This window comes from Spodoptera frugiperda, chromosome 14, assembly GCF_023101765.2.
Source record: "Spodoptera frugiperda isolate SF20-4 chromosome 14, AGI-APGP_CSIRO_Sfru_2.0, whole genome shotgun sequence".
NCBI lineage: Eukaryota > Metazoa > Arthropoda > Insecta > Lepidoptera > Noctuidae > Spodoptera > Spodoptera frugiperda.
Genome location: NC_064225.1, coordinates 3,473,712 through 3,486,764, shown reverse-complemented (window position 1 = coordinate 3,486,764; position 13,053 = coordinate 3,473,712). Strand labels below are relative to the sequence as shown.

At 34.7% G+C, this 13,053-nt stretch overlaps 1 protein-coding gene across 1 annotated transcript; it reads right to left on the bottom strand.

Moving 5' to 3' along the window:
* Nucleotides 1-7,218: 7,218 nt before the first annotated feature.
* Nucleotides 7,219-13,053, bottom strand: LOC118279413 (UDP-glycosyltransferase UGT5). Its single transcript, XM_035599105.2, has 4 exons — nucleotides 12,111-13,053; nucleotides 10,310-10,532; nucleotides 8,911-9,130; nucleotides 7,219-7,517 (listed from the first exon to the last, which is right to left on the bottom strand). The coding sequence occupies exons 1-4, from the start codon at nucleotides 12,948-12,950 to the stop codon at nucleotides 7,235-7,237; spliced, it is 1,566 nt and encodes a 521-aa protein (XP_035454998.2). The 5' UTR covers nucleotides 12,951-13,053; the 3' UTR covers nucleotides 7,219-7,234.

Genomic DNA, 13,053 nt, shown 5'->3' with positions numbered 1-13,053 from the left:
CATTTGAAGCAATCAAATAAATAAGGTGGCTTATGGTTTTTTTGGAGTTTATTAACCCAAGGAATCCGAAAAACCCAAACAATATTATATTCATGTATTTGTGGCTTGAATCTACGCGTCAAGATCTATTTTAATGTATAAAGTATATTTCGTGTTATTGTTAAAGATTTTATATTATAAAAAAATGTAATTAACTTTTTTTTTTCTGTTTGTCTGTTTGTCTGTTTGTCTGTTTGTCTGTTTGTCTGTTCGTCTGTGCGCGCTAATCTCAGAAACGGCTGATCCGAGTTGGATGCGGTTTTCACGAATATATTGTGGGATGCTTAAATTTACATTTAGTGTTTGTTTCATGTCAATCGGTTCATAAATAAAAAAGTTATGTCAAATTAAAGAATCACGTCGAACATTCTATGCTTATACCATTAATCGCAACTATTAGACGGATTTGGTTGAAATTTGCTATGTTTAGAACCTTAGTGGACATAGAAATATTTTTATTTCAAAAATCAAAAAATAAAAATGAAATAAATTATTTATAAATAATCTATGTCGATCGTTACACGACTTCCATGTTATTGTTTTAATTTATCGAAAAAAAGTTAAATAGTAAAAAGGTTGAAAAAAATAATATCAATATTAAAACATTAGTACAAAGAAAATGCTCTAACGGAGTAAGATAATTCTATGTCGATCGTTACACGATTCGGTTCATGTTATTGTTTTAATTCATGAAAAAAGTAAATAAATTTAAAAAGGTATGAAAAAAATAATATCAATATAATTAAACTTTTAGTACAAAGAAAATGCCCGTATAATAAATAAATAATCCAAGTTGTCTTTATCCTCGATAGATGGCGTATCGAAATAGATCGCGCTATGGTTTCGTTACATTCATTTGGTTGGGTATCGGCGATTTCGGTACTATCGTAGAAAAAGTGTATTATCAGTCGTATGATTATTTTCTGTAGTGGTCCTGCTGTTTCGTATATTCTAAATTGGTTTCGTTGTAGTCAATTAATAAGTTTATTTGACCTGGTTTTTTGGTTAAACTATTAACGTAGGTTTAGTTTGATATGTTATTAGTAGTTACTGTAGTTAGTGTTTTTAATAAAATTGTAAGTTTTTATAAATTAATTAGATTAGATTTAAGTCGTTTCTTTTAAATTATTTAGTTTAAGCTTGGTTATTATAGCATAGAGGATAGCTTGTAATATAGTTTCTTTTTTAATTGTATAAATTCGTAATTCGAGCAGTTTTAAGTTAGTTTAAGTCCGTTTTTAAACTATTTTTCAATGCCCTAAGTGAATACATCTATTAAATTCACGCAGAGCTCATTATGTTGATTTTTGAAGAGTTCCCTGGAATATCTACATCTCATTTTTGAAGAGATCCCGCGAGATCGGGAACTATGTGGTTAAAACCAAAAATTTGCCGGAAGTCACTATTCCACGCGAACGAAGTCGCGGGCAAAAGCTAGTAATATATATATTTCGTGTTGTTTTTGAGGATATCATACTTTGAAGGGACTGTTTAGTAATAAATGTTTTATTTTCTTTACATTAATTTTCTGATTCCACTCGCTAGTGGCATGGTAACTAAGATAATTGAATTTGATCTGATGGCCCGCGGTTGTTGACGATTTTTATTTCCGAAATTGGATACTCATGATTTTGCTTTCAGCCAAAAGCGGCCAGGATTAATAGGCTCTTCTTCGATTTCAAAAAGCTATGTTATATCTTATCAGTCGATATTATTACTGTTAAACAAATTAGTCCATGCTTATAGTGACATATTATGTTTACAGGCTGTGTACAGACAAACAGCCAAAGTAAAACGTATTATAATGTCCTCTATAAGACTCTGTCCGTTCGAGTGATACTTCTTAGTTCATCAGCTACCTCTCAAAAAAGTTCCGTCAAAACCAGTCCAGCCATTTCAGATATTTGCCAGAAACATGTTTCTTTGTTTTGGCTAATCAAAACAAAGAAACAAAAATTGTAAAAAATATTATTTTGCTATATGCATCGTATATCCATTCAGATGCTTGTAGTAAGAAGCGGTTATTTCAATATAACAAACAGACACGCCAATTTTATTTAATATTCTAGACTACGATAATGTATCTATCTTCACTTACAACAGAAGGTCCATTTTAATATCAAAATCTAATATTAATGGCCTTATCTCAAGTTACATAGCCTAAGGCCGATGTCGACCATCTGCGTTTGGGTGCCTCTAACAAATGATCTGTTATAAACTTTACTTCGGAACATATGCTAACCTAGTTATATGAGTGTGTTACTTCGAAAATTGGGTTTTAGGATAATTAAATTATTAATATATTTGTTTTGGTAGTCTAATGATAGGGGATTAGGGTTGTTTATCTTGGAAGCTTATGAGTAGTGTAAACGTTTTTAGTATGGTGTATGTTTTTTTATGGTATAAGCCGGTAAACGAGCAGACGGATCAACTGATGGTAAACAATCGCCACTACCCATGGACAGTCGAAACACTAGAGGCGGTACAAGTGCGTTGGCAGCCTTTTGTGGAGTTAGAAATTTAAGGATTGTTGGGGAATCGGTAAATTGGGAAGATTGAGAAGAGGGGTAATTGAGCTTACGGTAACCGGACGGACACAGAACGTAGAGCAAGCGTTGTTTCACGTCGGTTTCCTGTGAGGCCGTGGTATCACTCTGGTCGAGCCGGCCCATTCGTGCCGAAGCATGGCATCCCACACTAAAGTGTGTAACCCCAAGTACTATAATAGTGTATTGTGTAAACAGTAATAGCGCGAAGTGAGTGATACGTTACGTGTTTCATTTCCTGACCAATACTATGATTAATGTGATTGTCAAGCTTCTTAGTATTTACCTACTCAATCGTTGTAACAATATTATTTTCCTGGTAAATCAGCGTACGTACACGTACATCACAGCCCGCTAACCATTTTCTATATCCACAAACGGCAAAATAAATATATAATAATAATCATATAATAGGTGAACCAACCAAATATAGGACATAGAACATTAGGACCAGACAAAATTTCAGTTTTAGTAGTGGTTATTTGAACACAAAAAAATTTAGGAAAAGAAAAATATCCAATTTATTTCTCCTAAAACTTCTTTAACTAAGTTTTTTATAGAGAATTATTTGATTACAAAAAAATGTTTTAGGATCAATTATTCGCTATTTATGTTATCAACACATTTGTCGTCGAGCAAGAATTTATTAATAAGCTGAGTTTATTTCCAGATTGCTTGTTATTTTAGTAACCTCGATTGCTTATTGCTTGTAAATGACACGTACTTTTTTTTAAGGGGGAAAATCATCAAATTAATTCTTCCGCCTTGATCGAGGCAAATGGGAGTGACAGACTTTTACTGACTAAAAACCACCCCGTTTCCACTTCTGCTTTTCGAGCCAGAGCCCCAGTAAACACGTTAGGTATTTCGTAGCTCCAGATGACAAGTACCTATTTACTTACTTTAGGCAATTCATAAAATAAATTAAACAACCATAACCAATAATTATGTTTGCAATCTGTTCAGCTACAACTAAATATACAAGTCTATTATTCGGAAATTTTCTATAAACGATCTTTGATTCGAGTTGATTTCAGTTTTCAACATCCCCCTCTTTCCCTAAAAGTTTTGACCGCGGATCGGAAGACGTTGCTTCGATAGATGCCCAAACTTTGCACTCTGAATGTCGGTAGAAACAAAAGTAGGTATTGTTTTTATTCCGCTGTTACTTGAGAGGTGTATCTTCTATTTAACTGTAAAGGTTTTCAAATAATGCCATTGATTTTTGAAAATTATCAGTACGCAGCGGTTTCACCTGCTTTGTTCGATATCGAGAAACATGTTTCTCGATAAATGGATTATGCAACACAGTGGTTTAGATTTAGGTTCCGGAGATTAGCGCGTTCAAACAAAGAAAAAACCAACTATTCAGTTTTATATGTACATTATTATAAAACTGTAGATAGTGCAAAGTCTGGAATTGTGCTCGGTGTTTAGCTATTGGCTTAAGTACTACCTCTATTACTTTCAAGAGGAAGTTAGGTTATATCCTTATTTAAGTTATGTTTTATGTTCTATGTAATTCCTATTACCGGTAAAAAGTAACTGTTATCCATGTGCATAAAATACTAGTGTATGTACCTCTGTCCACTCTTTCAAGGATTCAAAATCATGACGTTGTAAACGTACATATATTATATCTCTTAATCTTTCCATAAAAGGTAATTTTATAAAACAGCGATAGTTATAAATACTGTCACCCTCACAATCTATTAAAGCCCTCTTCAGTTTCCCAGCGACCCAGCTACTAAACTATCAGTACAATTTTTTTCTTCTAACTTAAGGTAACTTTAAACAAACGGGTCAAAGTTTTTCCCGCAATATCCACCGGGTATCACTAGGAGTTTCCACTTAACAAAGTTCTTTTGAACGTTAAGAATAAAGTTTAATCTTATTTCACAATTTTGTAATAAAAAAAGGGAATTTTATTTCTTACAACTTTTCCTTGGTCCTAATTCGGATGAAAGGACCTAATTTGTGTAGCTTCTTCAGTGTATATTTGAGTGTTTTATGTAGTGAGATAATTTTATTAACTGAAGTGTATTTTACTGAATAGTCTAGTAGATTACAATATAGTTTCATTGAGTATTTATTTAAATAAAAATAGAGTATTTTTCGTCACAATATTTTCCTGTTCTAATAATCATTATGATTATAACTCACAAAAAATTTACTTATAAGCAAATGCCTTCCTAATGCCTTTTAGATATCTTATCCTACTTTACTTTAACCTAGCAAAAACATTTTTTTCCCAGGACCCTGTCAAAAAACTCATAACAACGTTTCGCATCACAACATCTTGCTCAAAACAAAATATAATATTAAATTTATTTTCTAAATCACTTCGTAAAAGATAAGCAAAACACTTAGCGAAGTAAGTAAAAACAAAACCAATAATATTATATAGGCGCCATGCTAAAAGCGTCGCACTTAATATAAAGACGCTTGTTCTGGACCGAATGTGGTCACAGTTTGAGCGAGTTGATTACTTTAGCCATTATTTGGTTAGGAATTTGTTGAAAAATATTAAAAGTTATCTGCAATGTTTTATGTTGTCTTACTGATCTCTATTTATTAGTCAAGTGCTTGTGATATTTATGAACTGATACGACCTTCAAATCATGAAGAAAAGAGTGTCTTCCTTTGGTTAACCTTTTTATGCATGACACTGAACGCTTATCATCAGTTCTGGCAATAGTTTATATCCTCTACGTCTCCCGCGTATGCAGATTGAAACACTTATTTAAAACCTAAATCTGAATTGTGCGTAATGCTTTGCACTTTTCATAAGGAATTATAAAACTGGCATATAGTGGATACTATGTATAATTATCCTGTACCTGTTTGTCAAATAAAAAACCTTAAATAATGCGAGTTTTTTAAATTATTCCAAAACAAGTTTTTATCTCTTACCCGTTATTATGCCAATGCGTATTGAAACAAGTTTTTAAATGTACTCATTTCAATGTGAATCGATTTTATTATTGATTACAAATAATTTGATAAAAAAATAAAGTGCATTATCATAATAAGGCAGTTTAAAGGTTCAGTAATCTAAATGTTTTATTTTTCAACCGGTTCTTTTTTATTCAACATAAGGTGTACGTCAGAAGCCTAGTAGGCTTTAAGGTATTACATTTAAGTATTTAAAAACACTAAACACATACAGCCTCATAAGAGCCTATAATAAAGTGTATTTCAAATTGAAATAAATAGCTCAACTAGACTTCAGCTCATCTCAGCATCATCAGCCTATAAGTAGCCACTACTAGCCAAAGACCTCTTCTTACATGTCGAAGGTTTGACAAGAGCATTAATCACCACGATTACAAAATGCGGGTTGACGATTTCAAACTTATAATTAGAAGTTATAAGCACCAGGTTTACACACAATATTTTCCTTCACCGATTGTCAGTAGAGTCTAAATAATCTTAGAAAGTACATTTAACTCGGAAAAAGTCACATTGCTACTTGCCGTTGGTTAGTTTCAGAGCCGCATTCTCATACATAAAAAGCGGGCGTCTTAAACATTCGGGCCACCACGACAAAAAACATAACTAAAGCTATCCTTCTACAAACACCATCCACAAAAAAAAGACTTGAAACTTCAAAAAAATTCTCATTACCATACATCAAAAATAATCACAAGCCATACTCATTTCCACGCTAACATTACGACCGAGCCTGTCTTACTCATGAGTAAAGTTTCCGTGCCCATTACAAAGATAAGGGTACAGAAATTGAACGCATTTGCTTGATATCTCTGTTTAAACGAACCTTTGGATGTGCTAGGTATTGTGGCGATACTGATGAAAGGCCAACTTCTTATCGTTGGCCCTTGAATGTGTTTTGGTTTACAGTTTGTTTTATTGAGCAAATAAGTGTAATTTGGATGTTTGCGTGGTCAAAAAAATAATTGTTTCGTATAAGACTGATACATCATTAAGAGCAGTGTGATTCATATATACTATCAATTGCCTGTGAAAGTATAATTCTGAACTATTATAGATACTTGGTATAATCACCACACCATGCTTGGTAGGCGAGTTGAAGATCGTAGCTTAGAACGTTCAGGTTTATCAGAATGTCAGTTTCTAAGATATTTAAATTAGGAAATAACGTATATTACTTATCTAACCTACGAATCAGATCCGAGATCACCATATTATTTTTTACTCACCAAAATTATCATACCTTTGCTAACAACATCGACCTTGGCTATGACACAATAAAACTATTCCAAGCCTAATGTACGCATTTTAATTTTATATCAATTCAAATCTCAGATTAGCGTTTAGATGTCTTAAAGATGTAGTTTTTAAAATAATATAAATAAGTATATCTCTTTTATTAATGGGTATTGTATATTGACGATAATGATCTTTTATTTACGTGGTGTGAATTAAGGATTCTTGAGTCAATGTACTGTATTTTTGAAGCAGTGACATTTACAAAACTAAGGTGAATAAAAGACGTTACATAATGATCTTATTCTTTCGCTGAAGGGCTAGACAGAGGTGCTCATAATATTTACAGTAGACTCTGACTTCATTTTAAATCTGGTACCGACCCAAACAGTTGAAAGGACCACAAAAAAACTAAGAATGTACACAAGGACCAAAAAACCGAAAAGAACAACTAACAACATTTAATTACGTTTCTTCTTCACATTAGTTTTTTTAGTAGATTTTTTACACATACAGTATAAAGCAGACATAATTACTGATAATACACTAAGTAATACTATAGAGATGATTGCAACTAATTCTAGTTCGAGGTACTCTGCCCACGACATGTTGGCTGCAGGTCCACGCAGATGTCTCGCGCCGCCGTGACGCAGCACGTGCTCCGTCCACCACACGGCGCGCTCTAGAGGTGCCATTGGTTCATCTTGCATAACACTTCTCAGTTTTTCTATGTTACGTCGATAACTGGAAACACATATAAAATTATAATATATAAGTGTGGGAGAGCCATGTTTCGGCACGAATGGGCCGGTTCGACCGGAGTCATACCATGGCCTCACCAAAAACCGACGTGAAACAAAGCTTGCGTTGTATTTCGTTGTGTGAGTGATGTTACCGGAGTCCCAATTACCTCCTTCCCAATTCCCGATTTCCCAACAACCCTTAAATTCCTAAACCCCAAAAGGCAAGGTCACGCTCTGGTGTTTAAGTGTCCATGGGCGGCACGATTGCTTACTATCAGGTGATACGTCTGCTCGATTGCCGTGTTCCATAAAAAAGGACCACGTTTGAATAATCACATAGTTAATGGTTTGCATCATATTATTATTGTCAGGATTTTTTTTGCACTCGTCTAATAATAGAACTTAATTCATGTTTAGAAATACGAAACAAATGAATGGGTAAATCCGTTTATTAAGTAATGCTCGGAGTTTGGCACTAGTTATTAGTATGTAGCATATTTTCTAGAAGTTTTTGTCAGTCAGTTATGCTGAAGCTTATGAACAGATTTTGATAAAATTTGGTATACAGACTGCGTGTGAGCTGACTTGGGTGATAGTACTTATACTTTTTATTCTACGAGAACGCGGGTGAAGCTGCAGAAGTTAGTAATATTATACCTAAGTAAAAAAAAAGACTTGAAGAAAGTGCAATGTTACTAAATAAAATCCAATTTAAAGAGAGTATCTTTTGAATGATGTATCAAATTGGTCTAAATAAAACAATAAAATGCTATCCAATCAAAGGCAGATCTCATAATCATTTGTTTACAAACTTAAGAGGAAACCTTTTAGCAAATTAGAGTGACCTCAATCTTCATTCTTATTAAGTAAATGTCTGTCAAAAGAAAATTGTTGTGAATGGAAAATATAAACTGCCTTGTTGATCGAGTGGTCGCAAGTGCGACAGCCGGACAAGGGGGTCTCGGGTTATATCGATCCCGGACCGGGCAAAGTATTACTGGGCTCTTTTTCGGGTTTTCGAAAATTTCTCAGTAGTAGCACGGAGTCTGGATTTGTGCTCAGTATATGGCAATAGACTCACCCCCTATTACATGAGACTTACAACAAAAATGGCAAAGCTTTTTTTTAAAAAAAGAAAAACGTTGCCCCACTTTAGGATTTGCTCCTGTGTCAAACATCCAATATCACATACACATGACACTCAGACTCGAAACAACAATTTGTGGATCACACAAAGAGTTGCTGCGTGTGGGAATTGAACCCGCTACAATTTGCACGGCAGCCAGTTGTCCAGCCACCCCGGGCCAAAAGTATGTATACATTGTACAGTGTAAAATACTATAATATTAAAAACCTGCTGCTAAAGAATTGCGAATAATTATCATTGAACAAACCTTTCATCACCAATAACGGTGACAATAGCATTCTTAAACTGTTCCTCTGTGACTGTCTCCAAGGACAGCTGAAGACCAATCTTGAGGTACACGTACTTTTCAACATTGAACCATTGGTCAGCTATCATTGGGACTCCGATCAGAGGTACTCCTGCAGTTATAGCCTCGTCTGTAGATTGTAGACCTCCTTGTGTTATGAAGAGTTTTACTTTCGGATGTCCTATGGAACATTAAATGGTTATTTTTAGGTTACAAAGTCCTAAATTTTAAAAGACAATGTTGAATGATTACGCACGTAACGTCATGCCTTTTATCCCTGAAGGGGTAGGCAGAGGTGCACATTATCGCAGTAATGCCGTTATACAATGTACACCCACTTATTACCATTGCGAAGAAGAAGAAGTAGGGGGTGAACCTATTGCCATATACCGCTGCTACTACGGAGATATTTTCTAAAAGCCGAAAAAAAGCCCAGTAATAAGACTTAGCTTGACCCGGGAATCGAACCGGAGACCCCTTGCCCTTGCAGTTGCTCTTGCGATTAGTAGACCAACGAGGCAGTCTTGTTAAATGGTTATCTGGACTAATTGCTGATACACACATCATAGTCGTGAACACCTGCCTTCTGTTGGGGCAGGTCGGCTCTCCCAGCGCGTCGTTGCGTAAATTTAATTTAAATGGACAGTAAAATTATGTTAATGTGTAAGTATTTTTGTAGTAATAATTATTATAGTTGTAGTTAATTGTAGTGTGTAACATAGGTACTATAAATGTTGATTAGACATATTGTAAAAAAATATGATAAGGACACGGGCCAAAAGACCGTGGAGAACTAACAAAAATAGAGTAAAAAAATATGACAATGTTATAAAATGACACGGGAAAAATTATCGTTTTAAAGTGATGATAATGAAAAAACGTGGATTTTGAATACACTCTGTGCAAATATAAGTCACAGTCTAAAGTAAGTTTTTAAACAATAAGTGAATACTAAAATAAATACATTGTATACTCTGCCCAAGGTTAAAATTTGAGATTTATTTAAATGAGTCTATTTGCAAAACAAATCTAGATAAAAATGGAGTGTTTTTTTGTAACAGCATTTTACTACATGCATATAATTTATGAAACAAGATACATACACCAAAATAACATTTGCTAAAATTTGCCTGTCTGTCTGCTTGTTCCGGCTAAACTCTGTAATGGCTGGATAGATTTTGACGGGTATATAATGGCAGGTAGTTGATGTACTAAGAAATCAAACCTTCTCCGTGGGAGAAGAGGCTTTGGTCAACAGTGGCCATTAATAGGCTGTTGATGTGTTAATGATGTGTGTGTATTTTTTAGATAGGTAGTATAATATGATGTAGTAATAAATAATAATGAAAATCCAACTCACTCAAAAGATCAGACTGCGGCAGCCATTTAGATATCCTGATGTTCTTAGAGCGTCCCGGCAGTTCGTCCTTGTCCCACTTCCATAGCACGTCGTAGGGCAGCTGAGAGAACACTTTGGTTAGGATCTGGATTCTCTCTGGTGGAAGAGTTGATGGAGCCACGTTGGTACCAAAGCTGATGTAGATAACGCCATTCTTTGAAGAGTCTAGGTATAATTTGATGTCCTATAAAATAAAAAAGGTATACTTTAATTTTAATTCATGTTATGCACTATAATGAAGGCTATCAAGATCAAGACTGTCATGTCGACAGTTGAGTGGTCACAGACGTAGCTGTCTAATAAAGAGATCGATAGTAGGGAAGCCATCCATAGTACACATCCATAGCACGCATCTTTCCATATAAAAACATAGCTTAGCTGAGTCCGTTTCTATCAGTGCTTAACTATGTGTAACAATGAATATGATTGGTGGAAGCCAAACGCGTTCATAGCGACGTAGTATAGTACATCTCTGGTGAAAACGTACCCTTATATTAGTACCAAAATTAAGTCACAATATATTAAGAAGAATAAATTCATTATAATGTAGGTATACAAGTGACGTTTCTCATCACCTACATAGTGATAAAGTTCAATGACCCTTCAATGCCAAATCACACATTTTGTTGATATAGACACAATCTCCTTTTTATCGTCTAGTTGTTAATTATTGAGCAGATATAAATAGGGTCATTGTAGAGGGCAAACTAGACAAACATAATATATCGACCAGATCGGCGATTTATTAAAGTAGGGCTAAATTAAAAGTACCTTTAACCGACGAGCATGCATAAAAAGACTGATGACTGTTGATGAAGCATAAAAAAGGTGTGTAATAATCGTAGCAAATGAGGTTACATATGAGAAGTGGGCTTCTTATGAAATTAGAGTGTGTACCAATGTGACTTTTTCCGAGTTATATGTACTTTCTAAGATTATTTAGACACGTGAAGAAATCTGGGCTTATAATTTCTAATTATAAGTTTGAAATCGCCAACCCACATTGAGCAAGCGTGGTGATTAATACTCAAACCTTCTCTATGTGAGAAGAGACTTTGGTCAGCAGTGGCCACTTAAAGGCTGATGATGTGACGTTACATAATCTCTGCCTATCCCCATGGCAGAGCGTGAGGTTATGTATGTAATTAATAGTTGATTCAGAGGAAATTAAATCAATAGGTACCACGTTGTGCAGGAGTCTATTGTTCAGTCACTGCACTGTATATTAATAGATAGCAGTTATAATTAGCCATAATTATTGACAATAGCAATAAGAGGAAACAATATTAATTATTTCATGTATTGTAAGACCAATTAAATGTAAAATAGTGCATTGTGACAGATCGATAGTTGTCACTATCTTTAATTAATCCCTTCTTATTTCAAAATTACAATTTGTAATTCTGTGTGTCTGGCCAGTTACATAGAAAATTAAAAAAACGTCTTTTGAGTGGACATGTGCATGATATTGACAATTTATACGTATCGAATGCCAATTGTAGGCTAAACGATTTTAATAATGTGTGTAAATGGAATTAGCTCAATTATACAGTAGGTGACAGAAATCATAATGGGAATGCGAAAACATGCGTTTTTTTTTTTAAATATACGAGGACAAAGTAATTCACAGCACAATCAGTAAGTCACACAGGCAATTAGGTCAAATTTCAGTTCATTAGAAAAATATCTGTCTCTAATTATAAAATTATCGAACAGTTGGTGATTTTAAAGAATAAGAAGAAAGTAATTTTGTATTACTCACATCTGGCAGTTCCTTAGGTGGTTTCTGATGCAGCCCTCCCATATACACCACAGATGGAGGCACTGGCCTTATCCCCTCAAACACAGGATGCACATTCAGGAACAACATATCCACATTATTCGCCAATTCACTGATACGAGGAATCTTTTCACCAAAATGTCTACTCAACATTTCATTTCCTATCTCTTCATTCCTTGAATACATTTGCACCGTTTTGTAGTGACTGTACAACTCTGTAACCTTCTCCCAAAGACTTAGGTTATGCAGTCTCTGTCTTAGAACTGATGGGTAGAGGAACGGATGAACTGCTGCTCCTATCACTTCATAGTTACCAGGTGCTGCTCCTAAAGAACTCACTAATATCACAGGTACGTTTTTAAAAATGTGGGAATACACTAAAGCAGGCGGCACACAAGCTTCAATCATTAGTAAGTCATATTTAGTTTCCTTATCATTGACGATTTTCTTCACGGCATCTGTCTTCAGCTGTGCTTCGACAACCAATGTAAATGTTCTCAAAATAAGATCCATTGCAAAATGCATGTCATCCTTATTCCCTGAGGCAGCTTTCTTCATGAAATGATCCTGCCATATCTTGTATGAAATATCTTGAACATCAATTTCTGTTAGATTTGGCAGAGTTTCTCCTTTAGTGAAGACTGGATTTGGCGTGATGACGGTAACATCATGTCCTCTCTTGGCTAGTTCATGAGTTATAGGACGGAATACTACTTGATGAGATATGGATGGGACTGGAAAAATTGCAAGGATTCTCGCGGCTTCACTCGCACTTATTATCAAAATAGAACACGTGATTAAATGTACGAGTAATGCCGACATTGTAACGCGGGCAGCCGTTCCGGCGTACTAAAACATGTACGTTTTTGCAGCTGTTTATATATAACTTGTTTTTATTGTTATACGTTTTTCTTTTGCTTCAGTT